At 42.1% G+C, this 17,248-nt stretch overlaps 1 protein-coding gene across 3 annotated transcripts in view; it reads right to left on the bottom strand.

The window, feature by feature from the left end:
* The window catches only part of LOC120852608 (centrosomal protein POC5-like), a 31,292-nt gene extending 18,980 nt beyond the window's left edge, over nucleotides 1–12,312 (bottom strand). Inside the window, exons 1-6 of one of the 3 annotated variants that reach the window (XM_040225937.1) lie at nucleotides 12,198–12,312; nucleotides 11,653–11,819; nucleotides 8,191–8,286; nucleotides 3,303–3,444; nucleotides 671–754; nucleotides 183–391 (exon numbers count right to left, since the gene is read on the bottom strand). In XM_040225937.1, the coding sequence (XP_040081871.1) occupies nucleotides 183–391; nucleotides 671–754; nucleotides 3,303–3,444; nucleotides 8,191–8,274 (519 nt within the window). In that variant the 5' untranslated portion in view covers nucleotides 8,275–8,286; nucleotides 11,653–11,819; nucleotides 12,198–12,312. The remainder of the gene's footprint in view (nucleotides 1–182; nucleotides 392–670; nucleotides 755–3,302; nucleotides 3,445–8,190; nucleotides 8,287–11,652; nucleotides 11,820–12,197) is intronic. The other 2 variants (XM_040225938.1, XM_040225939.1) reach the window with 2 other exon arrangements.
* Between the last annotated feature and the right edge of the window lie 4,936 nt (nucleotides 12,313–17,248).

The following is a 17,248-nucleotide window of genomic DNA, read 5'->3' as shown; positions in this document are numbered from 1 at the left end:
TTATCAGAATCCCCAGGTGATTAATATGGACAGTAACAACTGAGAAGCACAGATTTACAACACTGGCCTGACCTTTGGCAACTACAGTTTGTTTCGTTTTGAACTTTTTAATTCAAAGAAACGAAGAATGAACAGTGGACTTGAGCAAAACTGCTACATTACATACTAAACAACTGTAATACCTTAAGACCTGAACTCCAGAGATCAAGCACATTTTCCATCTTTTGAAGGTTTTCATCAGAAATAAGAAAATCAGTCACAATTATTTCATGGGAATCCACAGGACTGGAATTAGACCCTGGTGAGGAAGAGTCAACTAAAAGATTTGAGCTGAAAAAATCCATGACCGGGTGAGGCGGCTTCCTTGGGGATGCTGCTGCTTGTGATGACCCTAGAAGAAAAGAAAAGTTGGAGTAATCTAATCTGCGCTCTAATCCAGCAGTTTTAAGAAAAAATGCCACACATAATAATGCATTAAATCTGTCTTAAGTGTACTGAGCATCTTATACAATTGTTTTTAAAAGTACTGCTTAACAAATTATCCATAGTAGCATTTAAAAATCCTTGCAGTAAGTAATATGCTGAAATTATTCCCCTCACTACCTGGATAATATTCACCAAAGCACAAAACGTTGTATATTAACAAAAACAAGCTAAGGAAAAGTCATACCATCTGTCTTTGAATGACCTGAAGTATTTAAATCACATCCTTTTCCAACTTCCATCCTTGTTTCTCTCACTGCAGGGCTATTTCCTGATGAAAAGAAAGAGGTTTTTCTTTTAATTAAACCTAATCAGTCTTATATAAAATACCTAATCACACATACCTAATTGAAGAAGGTAGCTGTGCATAAGTAAGATTTTAGAACAAGGAAAATACAGTAGGCTAGGGACAGGAACACTAAGACAAAGAATGAGAAGGAAGGAAAAACTGTGAGACTTGAAAAGTCTTATTGCATCATTACTTAGTTTAATTCACCCAACAAATATGGATGAAAAAGAATTCAGTTTACTAGTGGCATTCAGTTCCTACTGATATAATAAGTGTCATGTCCTACAACACTGGACATTTCTAGGGTCTGCTGCTTTTCACTAGCTTTACTAAAACTTAAGTGACAGTGTGTGTGAAGTTGCTCAGTCATGTCTGACTCTTTGCGACCCCATGGACTGCAGCCCACCAGGCTCCTCAGTCCATAGAATTTTCCAGGCAAGATTACTGGAGTGGGTTGCCATTTCCTTCTCCAGTGGATCTTCCCAACCCAGGGACTGAACCGGGTCTCCCGCACGGCAAGCAGACGCTTTACCGTCTGAGCCACCAGGGAGATCCCTCCAAATAGGGACTTTTTTACTTCTACCTCAGAAACCTTTAGTCAATACATGGCAAAAAGGAAACTGGAAAAGAACCTCACAAGGATGGCTTTGTCAGAGGCTTAGATACTTTGCCAGCTTCAACACAACCTTCTTTACACCAAGCAATGGCAATACCAAGAGTAAAGAGAATGGGGTGATAAATTTACAAAGTTCACTCTAAGTCTGTGTATGAATAAGAATGTCTAAATTCACTGAATTTATGCATTTCAATCTCAAATACTTTTTGGAAAGGGCAGCGCATAAACAAATACTATCATTATTTTTTCTCAGTCACTCAGTCCTGTCCAACTCTTTGCAACCTCATGGACCGCAGCACACCAGGCTTCCTTGTCCTTCACCATCTCCCAGAGCTTGCTCAAACTCATGTTCATTGAGTTGGTGATGCCATCCAACCATCTCATCCTCTGTCATCCCCTTTCCTCCTGCCTTCAATCTCTGTCAGCATCAGGGTCTTTTCTAATGAGTCAGCTCTTCACATCAGGTGGCCAAAGTACTGGAGCTTCAGTTTCAGCGTCAGTCCTTCTAATGAATATTCAGGATTGATTTCTTTTAGGATTGACTGGTTTGGTCTCCTTGGAAGTCCTAGAGACTCTCAAGAGTCTTCTCCAACACCACAGTTTTAAAAGCATCAATTCTTTGGTATTCAGCTTTCTTTATAGTCCAACTCTTACATCCATCATGACCACTGGAAAAACCATAGCTTTGACTATACTGTACATGCTAGAAAAGACCAGCATTCTTAGGTCCCAAAGACTGCCTGCATTTTTCAAGCAAGAATACGGGAGTGGGTTGTCATTCCCCTCTCCAGGGGATTTCCCGACCCAGGGATTGAACTCATGTCTCCTGCATGGGCAGGCAAATTCTTTTGCCACTGAGCCACCTAGAAAGCCCCAAGTGATTGCTGTAGGAGAGTATTTGGGTTTGCTCAGTAGAAAATGCATGTAATTAAAACATGGTCAAGATCACTCAAAGAGAATGGATAAATCCAAGGGTCATATCTCTTGAAGATCAACAAAATTTGGGCAGAAACTGTTCAGTGCTAGTATGTTTCAGTGTTAGAAGAAATACATATGTTTTGAGGTTCTGGTCCTGTTCGCTGATCCGGTGCTGTAGGCTGAGAAGCAATGAAACTCCACATCTACGGAGGGAGAGGAACGACAGACAGCAGGGCTGTGGCCCCCGAGGGGCCCGAGAGCCTGCGGCTGAGCTGGCTGCACCGTGTGCTCGGAGGAGGGTCTTTGGGGTTTACCTACTGCTGATAACTGCCCATTATCGGGGCCGATTCAGGAGGGTAGTCTGTGCCCCTTGAAAGAACACTCATTTTGAGCGAGCTGTTTGGGATCTTGTATTGAATAAGGAACAGATAGTAAAAGGAGTTTCGTCCTCCTTTTTCCACCTTTCACTCACTCATCTATCAATACACATCCTGGTTTGTATTAGTTCTCAGTTCTGTTAGTAACACAGTTCCCAGGTAGGTTCAGCTTTGTGGTGACAATCCAGACAGTCCTCCAGGACCAGATAAATACTGCTGACAAAGTCCGAGCATGTGGTCATGAACTTAAGGGGTTCTGAGGGCTATCTATGGACTATCTCTAATGTGGGGGCTTGGGCATTTCATTTCCAATGTTTCTCAGCATAAAACCATTGTATTGAAAGAGATGTAACACTACACTAAGAGGCCTGTAATTGCTACAGTGTTTGCTTTAATTTTATGATTTTTCATAAAATAGTCAAACAAAGTTCAAATAAAAATTCAAGTGTCATATAAGAGCCAAGAAAAACATATTAAAATGTAAACTCTCCCCCAGATGACAGACATACACTGTTGATTGAGAAGAAGCACTAGAGAAGTATTTTCACTATTATAAATCAACAGAATTAAAAAGCTTAAACATCTTAAATTAAGGGACATCTCGAAAAGTATACATAACCTGGACTTTGAAGAATATCATCAATTATAGCAGGAATTTTAATATCTGGCACTGCTTCTCCCTTTGAATGAGATGGTTGTGAAGCACCTGCTTCAATATTTGGAGTCACTATAGCGTAACGAAGCAGTTCTTCATACTCTTCCTATGAAAAGCCAACAAAAAATAATGCATTATATCCCTGTCACAATGGACATTCTGGTAAAGGAATGGTCACAAAGATGTTCTCTACTTCAGTTTCCAAAACAGTATGCCCAAACAGTAGAAAGAAATGTGTACTTGAGATTTATGTTTTTCATTAATCATTTACTTACTCTCTTGTAGTAAGTGAAATTTCTTAAAAACAAGCAAGAAACTCAACAAACAGACCTACCCCAATTTCTTCTGGTGATAATGCTTTAGTACCCATATTCCTTCAGCACGTCAATTTAAAGCAGTGACACAAAGATTACCTGGGGCATTTTCCTGACGCTATCAGCATCTACAACACAGAAGAACCTTCTCTCAACTGGCAACTGCTTGCAAGGGAGAAAAAGACGCAGTCATGCCTGTTTGGAATTTAGTCCCATGATGCTGGTCCCAAAGACTCTACAGTGGCAAGGTCTAGGGATGAAAGTAGTTTTGGCTCTTGTTGCCTCCTGCCCCACCCAATTCTACAAGCACCCTGAGTCTCTTTTCATATATAAACATGGAAAGTGTGTAAGAGAAATACTGGAAGAGAAAGAATAATAAAGTGAAAAAGAGAACACGAATGCCAACCTGTTCAATTTTACCTGCTGGCAACATCACGGCTCATAAGAAAAGAGGATTAAAAAATGGCAGGTCATCAAGGGGAGGCATTTACAGGAATATTCCTCAAGGTTAAAACAAAAAGGAATTTCCTGATACAGATAGATATTTGTTTAGCCAAATCAAAAAAATTCTCTCAGTACTGGAACTTAGTCTCTTTTCAAAAGGGGCTGGTCAGTGAGGCAACATATAGTCCTATTAAGGACTTCTAAGAGTCTTTTAAAAAATTTATTTATTTATTTTGGTCTTAGCTGTGGCACACAGGATTTTTAGTTGCACACGCAGCTAGCTGAAGTCCCTCTAAGAGTCTTACGGCATGGACCTAGAGAACATCTTTTTGCATTAAGAATTGGGGGAAGGTTTAAAAGCACATGAAGTGTCTTATTCTAAACTATTATTTAACATTAATTTTTCTCCATAAAAAGTTCAGATACAGAAAATTTCATTATCAGCATTTCATAAGTGTCTTATCATTTGATTCACCATCAGGATGAAGAGTTAAGTGATGCTCCAAATTACCTCCTTGAAATGTCACAGTAAATATGCGCTGAATTGAATTAACAGAGATTGTCTAAAGCAAAGAAACAGCCCTACCTTTAATAAGAACATTATGATACAGTATAGACGTTTGAAAATTAGCAACCCGTATTGTTTCTCTATGGGTTTCTGTGGGTAAGAATATTAAACACACCCAAGTATTTTGTTATCATTAACTTTTTAGAATCTACTTCTGGAGGCAATAACAACTAGATAGCCACATCAGCTCTGCTCAGTTAGGCTATTACCACAGGAATAAACTGTGCCTCAAGGAATGGAGGGGAAGGGACAGTCAATGACTTTAACTTGTGGCTTCCCTAGTTTGACCTCAGAAAAGGGAGAAAGATCCAAACACATATTTCTAAGTTCCTACAACAATCAGTATGAGTTAAAGGGGATGTAAATATGTATACATTAATAATGTTCAATATATGTATATATTTTAACTTACTTTAAGGGAAAAAATGGAAAAATTAAGTCATTTAAACAATTATTTACATTTCATATATGCAGACACAGGCCAAATGGGTTATTTTTTAGTTTAGGATAAAAATAAATAATACCATCTTTCTTTTTCGTACCTTTTAAGAAAACTGGAGTATAATTTATTTTTATGAATTTATTTATTTTTAATTGAAGGTTAAATGCTTTACAGTATTATGCTGGTTTCTGTCAAACATCAACAGGAATCAGCTACAGGTATACCCATGTCCCCTCCCTCGTAAACCTCCTTCCCACCTCCCTCCCCGTCCCACCTTTCGAGGATGTTTCAGAGCCCCAATCTGCGCTCCTGAGTCATACAGCAAACTCCCATTTGGCTATCTATTTTACATGTGGTAATGTATATTTCCATGTTACTCTTTCATACAACCCACCCTCTCCTTCCTTCCCTGCCCCAACCCCATGTCCCTAAGTCTGCTCTCTGTCTCTGTGTCTAAAACTGGAGTACAATTGCTTTACAATGTTGTGTTAGTTTCTGCTGTACAGAAACATGGATCAGCCACAGGTATACATACATCCCCTCCTTCTTGGGCCTCCCTCCCACCCCACCCCTCTATTCCACACCTCTACGTCATCACAGAGCACTGAGCTGAGCTTAGTAGTATCTTCTTGTCAAAGATAACCTGCCTTAAGGTAAAAAAGAACCCTAAAGTAATGACCAAAACTTGTAATTCTGCCTCCCCCCTCAATCGCTGGACTGATGTGACCCTATAAGAGAGCTGAACCCATGCAAACCAAGTGTGGTCAGGGCAACTGGCTGATACTTCGGAGTTGTGATTAGAGGAAATGATAAATGAATAAGTACTACAGATGCTGCCCATCCTTCAGCATTTATCATCATTGGTCTTATGAAGCATTCACATGTTGGAAAGAGTAATAAAAATGCCCTTACAGGGAACACTAATTTATGAGCGGCTTTTGTACTAGCTGTCTGGTGTTAAATATTTACTAAATATATCAACGTATATAGTTACTTTATGTTATTTTAAACATTATTTTTGGCATTTATATTTTTAAATGTTTCCAGTAATGGGAATATGGGCAGGCTTTCAACTGTTGTCAAGGACCAGTAGGGTCATTAAGTTGAGGGTTACTAAAAACAGAATCTCAGTTAGGGTGGCATTCTAAGCACAGGTAACCAATAACACAAAATGATTTCTGGCATGTCTAGAAGATTCTTCCCCCTCCATCTCTTAAAATTCTACTCTAGAGATTTCTTTTGACATAAAGCTTTGTTTCTTGACAAAAATGACAACACGAGATCTTATAAGGTGTTCATATTATAAGGTCTTCTAAGGGTTCTGGACCCAACAATTACAAAGTATGATTTGTAAGCAATTCTCCGACACCACTTGGGTGTCTCAATTCTGACACTTTCCAGCAGAGCTGGCATGAGATTTCGCAGGTTGAGGGTTAGTCCCATGACTGCCCTCCCCGCCCCACACTTCAGATGCCAGTTCAAGGCCAGATTATCATCTGTGCTTCAGACCAACCAGCTATGGACCAGAGGTTCCAAAGACCCCCCTCCATGGGTTTGACTCATTTGCTAGAGGGTTCACAGAACTCAGAGAAACATCATACTAGATCGCCAGTTTATTATAAAAGGCTGTACTCCAGGAACAGCCAGAGGGAAGGGATATACAGGGCAAGGTACCGGGAAGGGGCGTGGCACTTCCATGCCCTCTCCTGACAAGCCAGTCATCACCCCGCACTTCCACGCGTTCTCCAACGGGAAGTTCCCCAAACCCAGTCCTTTTGGGTTTTTACGGGACTTTATTAATAGGCACAATTGATTAAATCAATGACCACTGGCGACTGATTCAACTTCCAGGCCCTCTTCCCTCCCTCAAGGTGGGGGGAGTGTGTGTGACGGAAATTTCCAACCAGCTAATCACGTGGTTGGCCTTCTCCTGGCAACCAGTCTTCATCCTTGGGTGAAGTCCAAAAGTCACGTCATCAGTGTAACCAAAGATACCTTCATTTCCTCACTAGATAGGAAATTCCAATATTTTTAGGAGCTCTGTGCCAGAAATGTGATGAAGACCAAATATTTTTATTATAAATCACAGTATCCCTGGTATGCCTAAGTTCAATCGTTCTCTTTTGAACAAGTTGGAATACGGAAGAGAAGAAGGATGCAGCAAAGCACTGTCACCTAAAAAGAAAGCACGAAATGGGAGAGACACCATTCCAAGGGAAGGCAAGGATGAAACATCTATGTCACAATTCCAGACCACTTTTACCCTAGTAAAAACTCATGGATACTTTTCCAATAGCTTCCCAATTCCTAAACCTGTCATTTCAATTAAAGGAACACATCTGTTTCATAAAATATTTCCCTAAAGCTTCTGTCATCTTCTACGGTGTCAAATGCCACTTACTTTACTTAGGCATAAACATACCATCCAGCTTTTCCCCTCTTAAGAGGGAGAAAACCCAAGATAGACCATGTCAGTATTCTCCCATTTAAAATCTACTCTAGAAATCTTAATCCATATGTTTGATGATAAAACATTTAGAATTCACAGGAATTTAAAACATTTCATATAAAAGCCACACCTTGCACAGTCGGTGTTCTTGTCACTGCCCAGGTCCTGGGCACCAGCGGGTGCTCAATGGGGCGGCAACACGGGCCAGAACCAAGAGTGGAACACTGGGTGAGTCCAGGGCTCCAGAACTCTGGACAGTTTCCACATCAGACTGATTTGCATTAAAGTGAAAGCAACATTCATGAGAGAAAGCTACAAAGAGAAAATTTCAACAAAAAAAGTGTTTCTTCAGATTTTCAGCTTCTCCTGTCATTGTATTGTTTGGAGCTTTGGTACAGAGAATGCTAGAAGAGTTCATGATTATTTTCTGAAAGGTTAATTAAAACAGTGCAAGGTATTTTTCCAAGTGTGTAAAATAATTCCCAACGTTTGATATTATTATAATTTAACACACATTATAAACATATTATACTTATAAATGTAAATGGCAAGAATGAATGAGAAATGTATTCCTAGTTTCTCCTGTATGTATTTGAAATAAGAAAGTCATAGTAAATTTAGACATGTCTTCCTACCTGAAGATCTGAGGAGACAGAACTGCCTCGGTTGGAGTCTTTTGGCAAAACTGGAGGTGAGCATATCTCTCCGTCTGATGACATTCTGTATAAATACTATAAAACAGTAAAAGCTAACTTTAGTTTATTTTTTTGCAATATTTAAACTAAAGTAAAATGCTTTCTAAATATGTGTGTGTGTGTGTGTGTAATAACATCCTATCCTGGAAACAATAATCATTCAACATGTTAAAATCACTCAACATACTGAACACCCACAGACAAAAATCACTGGGTAAGAAAAAAAATACTCAGCTCCCAAGTAGTGAGTTTATGATGTGGTCAAGGAGATGAAGCAAATACAGGAAAAGACTAAAGGAAAATGGAAGCTCCTCAGAAAGTCACAGCGGGGGCTGTGGAGCATCAGAGAGTGTGACTGCTGTTCAGCAATGCATGAGCGCCTGGATGCTGTGTCTTCTCCTATGAGACACTGAACCCAGAGAGAATGAATGACTTGTGTAAATTCTCTGTTTGGGGAACTGACCTTTTGGGAATATTCTTTTAAGAAAAGCAAGATTATACAGAACAACACATTCTAATACCATGCAAAGAAACACTGTTTAAGATCTTAACCAAAAAACAACTAACAATATAAGTACTTTTAGTGACAAGTACATAAATTACTTAAGGGGCAAATAGTGACTATTCAAAATGATCTGAATACCAGTTATATGTAAGACTTGGGGAGAAAGGTAAAATGAAGAAGTCCTTGTCATCAAGGACTTTGCAATCTACAAGAAGGGCTAGACACGCATATACTGCTGCTGCTGCTAAGTCGCGCCAGTCGTGTCCGACTCTGTGCAACCCCATAGACGGCAGCCCATCGGGCTCCTCTGTCCCTGCGATTCTCCAGATAAGAACACAGGAGTGGGTTGCCATTTCCTTCTCCAATGCATGAAAGTGAAAAGTGAAAGTGAAGTTGCTCAGTCGTGTCCGACTCTTAGTGACCCCATGGACTGCAGCCTACCCGGCTCCTCCATCCATGGGACTTTCCAGGCAAGAGTCCTGGAGTTGGGTGCCATTGCCTTCTCCGCTTTGAGCAGCAGTATGATTTTAAGGATGTTGTAAATTTCATTACTTTTGAAAAGAGTGCTGTTAAATGCTAAAACAACAGAGGCACGAAGTAGAATGGTTGGAGTAGCCTTTTTCATGGGGTAGGATGGTGAGCGTGTGAAGAAATGGGAACAGCTGACTGGGGTGCTGAGACCTGAATGACAGATAAAAGATTAAAGGATGTGTGAGGCAACAGTGCCGCATAAGCTAAGACAAAGAGATGTAGACATATATGCCAAGGACTGCAAGTATTTCGTGAGGCTGGAGCAAAGGGTTTAGCTAAGGATGAAACAGGCAAGGTAAGGAGCTGCCAGATCATGGAAGACCACAATTACATCATGTTAAAAAGTTTCTTCTTTTTTCTAGGAAAAGTTATTAAAGTCTTAATTAAACAAGTGATAACATGATCAGGCTTGTCTTTTAGAAAGATCACTCTGGCAGCTTTCAGGAGGGATTTGAGAGGTGGGATACTAAAGAGAGAGCAACTGAGAGCCAACTGCAGTAGTCCAAGACATATATGTTCCTTTTGGCAGTAATCCGAGGAGATAAATGGGGTCGGAGGTATGACTAAGTTGAGTCGTGGCAGTAGAAATTCGAGACTGTGATCAATAATCGGTTAAGGGGTTAAAGGGAAGAATTGCTGGTCTGGCCCAGATTTCTGGCTGGCAACAATGGATGGTAGTGATACTCCCCAAGGCAATGAATACAGGAAGATGAGTAGGCTGGGGGAAGGGTAATATAGTCTCATTATCAGACTTACTGGGGTGAGGTGACTCTAAGGCACTGAAGTAAGGCTGCAGGTAAGCAGTATCTGGCCATGTCAGTTATTCGATGCCCAACTCCAAGTACTGCCATTCACAATGGCTGCAAGGTGAAAGGTGCTTCTTGGAGTTAAGCAAAGTGGGAGCCCTGCACTGGAGGTAAAGGTTTGGAAATTCACTTTGAGGAATCAGCATAATGGGAACTGCTGATAAAAGGGAGAGGTTAAGATCACCTAGGAAAAGAAGTGTGAGTTCTTATTCTGAGGTCCCTAGACCCAAACCATGTGCAGTATTTTTAGTGCATGCATATTTTTTCTAGGAAGAGGCTCCTCATCTTCCAATATGTGTCCAGAGGGTACTAAAGCCTGAGTAAAGTTAAGGACCACTACTGTAGCTAGGATGGGCTTCCCTTGTTCCCTTGTGCTTCACTAGGTAAAGAGTCCACCTGAAATGCACAAGACACGGTTCAATCCCTGGGTCGGGAAGATGCCTGGAGAAGGAAATGGCAACCCACTCCAGTATTCTTGTCTGGAAAATTCCATGGACCGAGGAGCCTGGCAGGCTACAGTCCACGGGGTCTCGAGAGTGGGACATGACTTAGTGATTACACCACCACCACTGTAACAAGAGCAAAGTTAAAATCAGAACTGCTAATATTTAAAGGGTAAGTGAAGAGGAACCAAAAATGATGGGAAAGGAAGTCAGAACAGTAGAACCCTGAGAACAGCACCACAAAAACTTCCAGGAGGCAATGGTCAGAGACGGATGCCAAAGGAAGATGAGACTCTGACAGAATCCCTTGAGTCTGGTAATCAGAAGTTGCTGGGGCATTTGCCTGAAGAATTTCAGTGGAAAGTAGAACAAGTCTTAATCAAGTAGGCTGAAAATTACCAGATGAAGAAATTGAAGGAGAAAGGGCAGATCCAGGTAGAAGTGCAGTATTAGAATGGAAACAGAGATTGAGGCTAGACTATGGAAAGGAAATTTTAACTGTATTCAATGAGCATTACTGTGTAGACACAAGATAAGTAAACCAAATCTCAGCATGAGTGACTTTAGTTAAGCCAATTAGGGAGGATAAAATAAGCACATGCATGGCAGCAAGGAAGGCTGCTTTAAGGGACTCAAATCCACCACTGTGGTAACTTTGTCCTTTCTATTTCCATTCACGTCTTCCTTTAGGATGTGTCTGAAGACTAAAAAGAGGGGCTGGGATTGGGGGTACTGGTAATAAGGGGGCTGGGATTGGGGGTACACAAATAAGCTGAAAAACATGGTCACATCTCAAAAAGTTTCTTAATATATATATCCTGCAGACGCAAAACGAATAGTGTACTTTTAGAAGATATGCTATAAATCTTCCATCTGTCCTGCTTTGATGACATCAATGTATGACAATTTATCTAAAACCCTACAACAGCAGCATCTCCTTACTGTTTCCAGTTCTGAGACAAAGGAGAAAAATGAAACTTGCTTTGATGGAAAGCAGATGCACATCAGATAATCAAATTTTCAGAATTCTCTAACCCAAGAGCTCAGAAATCACGAGATAAAAAGTTCTGAGCGCTTGTCTATGGCCAAAGAAGTCAAATTAGATCTTGGTAATTACCTGGCTGTTACTGGAAGCGGGGTCCAGGAATTCAAGTTAATCCCCAAGAGGCACTGGAAGAGTGAATTAACGTGCGAGCTGGCAGCTGAGTGACGTTCCTGCGGCCTTGACCTGTCCTAACTGCAGGCAAGGAGAGGGGGTGCGCCAGCCCCTCCCCACGCCACGGACTACAGAGGAAAAGGCAGCTGCGAGCAAGCACAGGGCTACAAGTTCTCTTACCCCTGTGTCACATCAAATTGTTACTTAAAAACAACAAAGGGTCACACACAGTCATTTTACCTCATATATCTTAAATGACTATCTTAAATGACCCGAACCTACAGCTGCAATTCCGTTATACACTTCAGGCAACTTTCCTTCCTGCCCTCTCTTCCCCGACGCCGAGGAGGGGAAAGCTCTCGATCTAGCCGTCCCGCAGAACAGCTCAAGGGCCCTACTTTCCGGAAGACGCCCCCAACGCCTTCGTGTCCGATCCCCAGGGGCTGCAACCCCGGCCGAGGCTATTTAAATACCACTCCAGAGCCTCCGCCAGGGGCGCCGCTTACCCACCGCCGAGGCTCTCTGCAAACCCCAACTCTACCCTCCGCGTCTTCTCCCCTCGTCGCCGCTGCAACAGCAGGTCCAGCAGCTTCCCCAGCAGCAACCGGACAGTTTCAAACTGCAAAGAGGAAGTAAAGACGGCCCCGGGCATTGGCCACCAGCTTCAGCAACCTGCCGTCCAATTGGTCCGCGCGTCGGGGGCGGGGCTCCGGACCGGGAAGGGCGAAGCCGGAATGCAGTTGCTTCGGGAGAGCAGCAGCTTGGCTAAGGCTGGTTTGGAGAGGGCGGAGTCTTAGATGGCTCCGCCCCGCGTTCAGAAGCCCGAGATCAGTGCAGTTCTGGCCTGCGGGTTACCGGGCAACCCTGAGAACCGATTTGGTTAGACTGCCAAGCAGGACTGAAGTCAGCTAGAGCGGAATACTGTTGTCTTTTCGACAATGCCCGTAGTCTATGCGTGTGGTCCTCAGGCATATGAATTGTCTCCTTCCTCGGGTGCCCCACGACAGAATCACTACCCCCGCCACTGCTGATTACTTCAGTCTTGAGTAAGACTGAATTTTTAACAAAGACCAACAGTGATTATGATCGCAAGGGTCTGCGGACCACACTTTACGAAACTGCTAGACTAGGTTATATTAATGACTTCAAACGTGTCAGATTGCAAGGCAAGCCCTTCTGGCGAAGCGAGTGTTGCCCTTACTGCTAAGTCACTTCAGTCGTGTCCGACTCTGTGAGACCCCATAGACGGCAGCCCACCAGGCACCACAGTCCCTGGGATTCTCCAGGCAAGAACACTGGAGTGGGCTGTCATTCCTTCTCCAATGTATGAAAGTGAAAAGTGAAAGTGAAGTCGCTCAGTCGTGTCCGACTCTTGGTGACCCCATGGACTGCAGCCTACCAGGCTCCTCCATCCATGGGACTTTCCAGGCAAGAGTACTGGAGTGGGGTGCCATTGCCTTCTCCAGTGTTGCCCTTAGAGTCGTTGTTAAGTACATCCTGGTTGTATCACCTACTTACTGTCACCTTGGATAATGCTATCCACATATAGAGTTGTAGGGGGATTAGATGACTTTCTATATTTAAAATACCTATCACCCAAACATCAAACAACTAGCCTTTCAGCTTGTATTGGCATAACGGCTAGAGGTACGTTAGGATCCACATGGCAAAGGGAATGTTCCAATCTGAAGAGCAAATAATGAGATCCTGGTGAAGTTTCAGGCTCCTTGTAGTACCTAGAGGATGAGGCATCCGTTTCTTTTTCTGTAGATAGCAGTGGCATAACCTGGATCTCACCTACTTACCTGTGAGTAGAAGCAGACTTCTATTTATGCAAGCAATGAAATAAGAAGAGCACCAGCAGTTTCTTTGGCACAAGCTATATTTGTTCCCTGCCCTCCTCTTCTCCATGCTTATTATAAGGACAAATTCCTATTGATAGATACAAATCCACAACTGGTTCAAAAATCTGTTTTTAAATTGAATTGCCATACGGTGACCCCTTACAATGTAATTGTTTCTGATTCATTATCCCCGTGCCTTCTTATACTTGGCTCCATGTTTCTCTTCTCTATCTCTTTGCGGGGCAGATTTTCATTGAAAATTGATGGGTAAGCCATCACCACTCTTCCATGAAGCTACATTTAAAAGAGAACAAACCTGTCTCTATGTTATTAATTTAGAACAGATTCTTTTCCAAGGTTCCTACAGAGGGAGCCAAAGAGAGGAGACTAGCATTCCCACAAATCCATAAAAATTGAATTGCCAGCTTGAATCCTGTATATTTATTCATTCAACAATTATTTATCTAACAGTCATCATGTACAAAGCATTCTGTTGGTACTAGGAAAAGAATGGTAAGCAAAATAGACATACTCTGCTGTCATGGAACTTAGTCTAACTGGAAAAAACAAAGTTAACAACAACAAACCCCCCTCACAAATGCATAAATAATTATGAATTATGTTTGAAGTGAGGAGAAATCAGGAAATGCCTGTGTGATAAAGTACATTTTAGCTGAGACCTGAAGGATGAGTATTTAAAGAATTGCTTTCTTTGAAGTGCAAATCTGGAGAGAGGGAGAAAGTGGTAAATGAAGAGAAGTCCAGGGAAAAGGAATAGGGGGTGGAGATGGGAGAGATTTCAGGGTTAGAACCCTTGCTAGGGTTATACTGGGCGAGAGTGCCATGGTGTGCCCTGAGATCTTGATGTATCACAGCTAGCCCAATGGATATTTTTTTTCAACAAGACTGCTGGCTCACAGATTTTCCCTCCCTTCTTTTTCATCATCTACTCCTCCATTCAAATGAACCCGCCTTTGTCTCAGCCTCTCAGGCTGGGCTTTGTTTCCTCAGGTTATAAGTGGCTGACATAGTAAATTAACTTCCACAGATGAGAGAAGCCATCTGTGGCATCTCCAGAGAGGTCCATTCCTTATGAACTATGAGTTCTGGCCTTCTGGAAACAATGCTCTACAACACTGTGACTTGGTGAAATCTGAGTTTCAACGGGAAGGTTTGCAAAGAACATGGTAGACTATTTTGGGGCAGTTGGCTTACAACGCGTGTCCCCACATAGAAGTTCTGTAGTCGAACTACACAATCTGTTTAATATGCCCGTGCACCCTGAGAGCCAAAACGATGGATTTATTGAACACATTTAACTGAGAGAGAGAAGAGGGAGAAAGACTGTCAATAAGCAAAGATGAAGGGAGGTGGTGGGCATCATGGGTGCCGAGGCATTGTGGCAGCACTGTGCAAGGCAGGTATTTGTAGTACAATAAAAGTTTATTCAGAATATCTTATTTCCTGGAATCCATAGTTGCATTTTGCAACACAGCATTCCCTGGCCTTTTAATGGCAGAAGGGAATTTGTTTCTTAGCCCTCATTATCTGCCTTCTGTTCTTCCTAATTATGAAGACATGCCCTTGAACCTCTCTGTTAGCATCCTCTAGTCAAATAAAAACTTCTTTATCCTTAGCATTTCTTTCCCCTGATAAAACAATCTAGAACTAGCTGAGAGAGGTAGATTAATTAGTTTCTCAGAGCACAGTATTACTGAGTCCCACTGGTATTTTGAGTACTATACAGATGCTGTATTCTTGAGTCAGGAGGGCTTCTGAGGGTAGGTTTGCAGATGAGAGTATTTCAGCTCAGTGATAGGAATCTGTGCAATTATTTTTTTTCATCCATAATTTTTTTATTAGCGCCTAATGCAGGAGACCTGGGTTCGATCCCTGGGTTGGGAAGATCCCTGGAAAAGGGAACGACTACCCACTGCAGTATTCTGGCCTGGAGAATTCCATGGACTGTGTAGTCCATGGGGTCGCAAAGGGTCAGACACAACTGAGTGACTTTCATTTTCACCTTCCGGTGATTCACAGTATTGTGTTAGTTTTAGGTATACAGCAAAATGATAAGGTTATACATATATGTTCTTATTTAAATTCTTTTAATCCCAAAGAAAGGCAATGCCAAAGAATGCTCAAACTACTGCACAATTACACTCATCTCACATGCTAGTAAAGTAATGCTCAAAAGTCTCCAAGTCTTCAGCAATACGTGAACCGTGAACTCCCTGATGTTCAAGCTGGTTTTAGAAAAGGCAGAGGAACCAGAGATCAAACTGCCAACATCCGCTGGATCATCGAGAAAGCAAGAGAGTTCCAGAAAAACATCTATTTCTGCTTTATTGACTATGCCAAAGCCTTTGACTATGTGGATCACAAGAAACTGTGGAAAATTCTGAGAGAGATGGGAATACCAGACCACCTAACCTGCCTCTTGAGAAATCTGTATGCAGGTCAGGAGGCAACAGTTAGAACTGGACATGGAACAACAGACTGGTTCCAAATAGGAAAAGGAGTGCGTCAAGGCTGTATATTGTCACCCTGCTTATTTAACTTCTATGCAGAGTACATCATGAGAAACGCTGGACTGGAAGAAACACAAGCTGGAATCAAGATTGCTGGGAGAAATATCAATAACCTCAGATATGCAGATGACACCACCCTTATGGCAGAAAGTGAAGAGGAACGAAAGAGGAGAGTGACAAAGTTGGCTTAAAGCTCAACATTCAGAAAACAAAGATCATGGCATCCAGTCCCATCACTTCATGGGAAATAGATGGGGAATCAGTGGAAACAGTGTCAGACTTTATTTTTGAGCACTCTAAAATCACTGCAGATGGTGACTTCAGCCATGAAATTAAAAGACCCTTACTCCTTGGAAGGAAAGTTATGATCAACTTAGACAGCATATTCAAAAGCAGAGACATTACTTTGCTGACTAAAGTCCATCTAGTCAAGGCTATGGTTTTTCCAGTAGTCATGTATGGATGTGAGAGTTGGACTGTGGAGAAGGCTGAGTGCCGAAGAACTGATGCTTTTGAACTGTGGTGTTAGAGAAGACTCTTGAGAGTCCTTTGGACTGCAAGGCACTCCAACAAGTCCATTCTGAAGGAGATCAACCCTGGGATTTCTTTGGAAGAACTGATGCTGAAGCTGAAACTCCAGTACTTTGGCCACCTCATGTGAAGAGTTGACTCATTGGAAAAGACTCTGATGCTGGGAGGGATTGGGGGCAGGAGGAGAAGGGGACGACCAAGGATGAGATGGCTGGATGGCATCACTGACTTGATGGACGTGAGTCTGAGTGAACTGCAGGAGATGGTGATGGACAGGGAGGCCTGGAGGGCTGCGATTCATGGGGTCGCAAAGAGTCAGACATGACTGAGTGACTGAAATGAACTGAACCGAACTGAATACCTTTGGTAACCATGTTTGTTTTCTGTGTCTGTGAGTCTGTTTCTGTTTTGTAAATAAGTTTGTTTATAATATTTTTTAGATTCCATATATAAGTGATATATTGGAGAAGGCGATGGCATCCCACTCCAGTACTCTTGCCTGGAAAATCCCATGGACGGAAAAGCCTGGTAGGCTACACTCCATGGGGTCGAGAAGAGTTGGACACGACTGAGCGACCTCACTTTCACTTTTCATTTTCATGCCTTGGAGAAGGAAATGGCAACACACTCCAGTGTTCTTGCCTGGAGAAT

The sequence above is a fragment of the Oryx dammah genome, unplaced genomic scaffold (assembly GCF_014754425.2).
Source record: "Oryx dammah isolate SB20612 unplaced genomic scaffold, SCBI_Odam_1.1 HiC_scaffold_26, whole genome shotgun sequence".
NCBI classification, from domain to species: domain Eukaryota; kingdom Metazoa; phylum Chordata; class Mammalia; order Artiodactyla; family Bovidae; genus Oryx; species Oryx dammah.
This window is presented reverse-complemented; position numbering and strand designations above follow the sequence as displayed.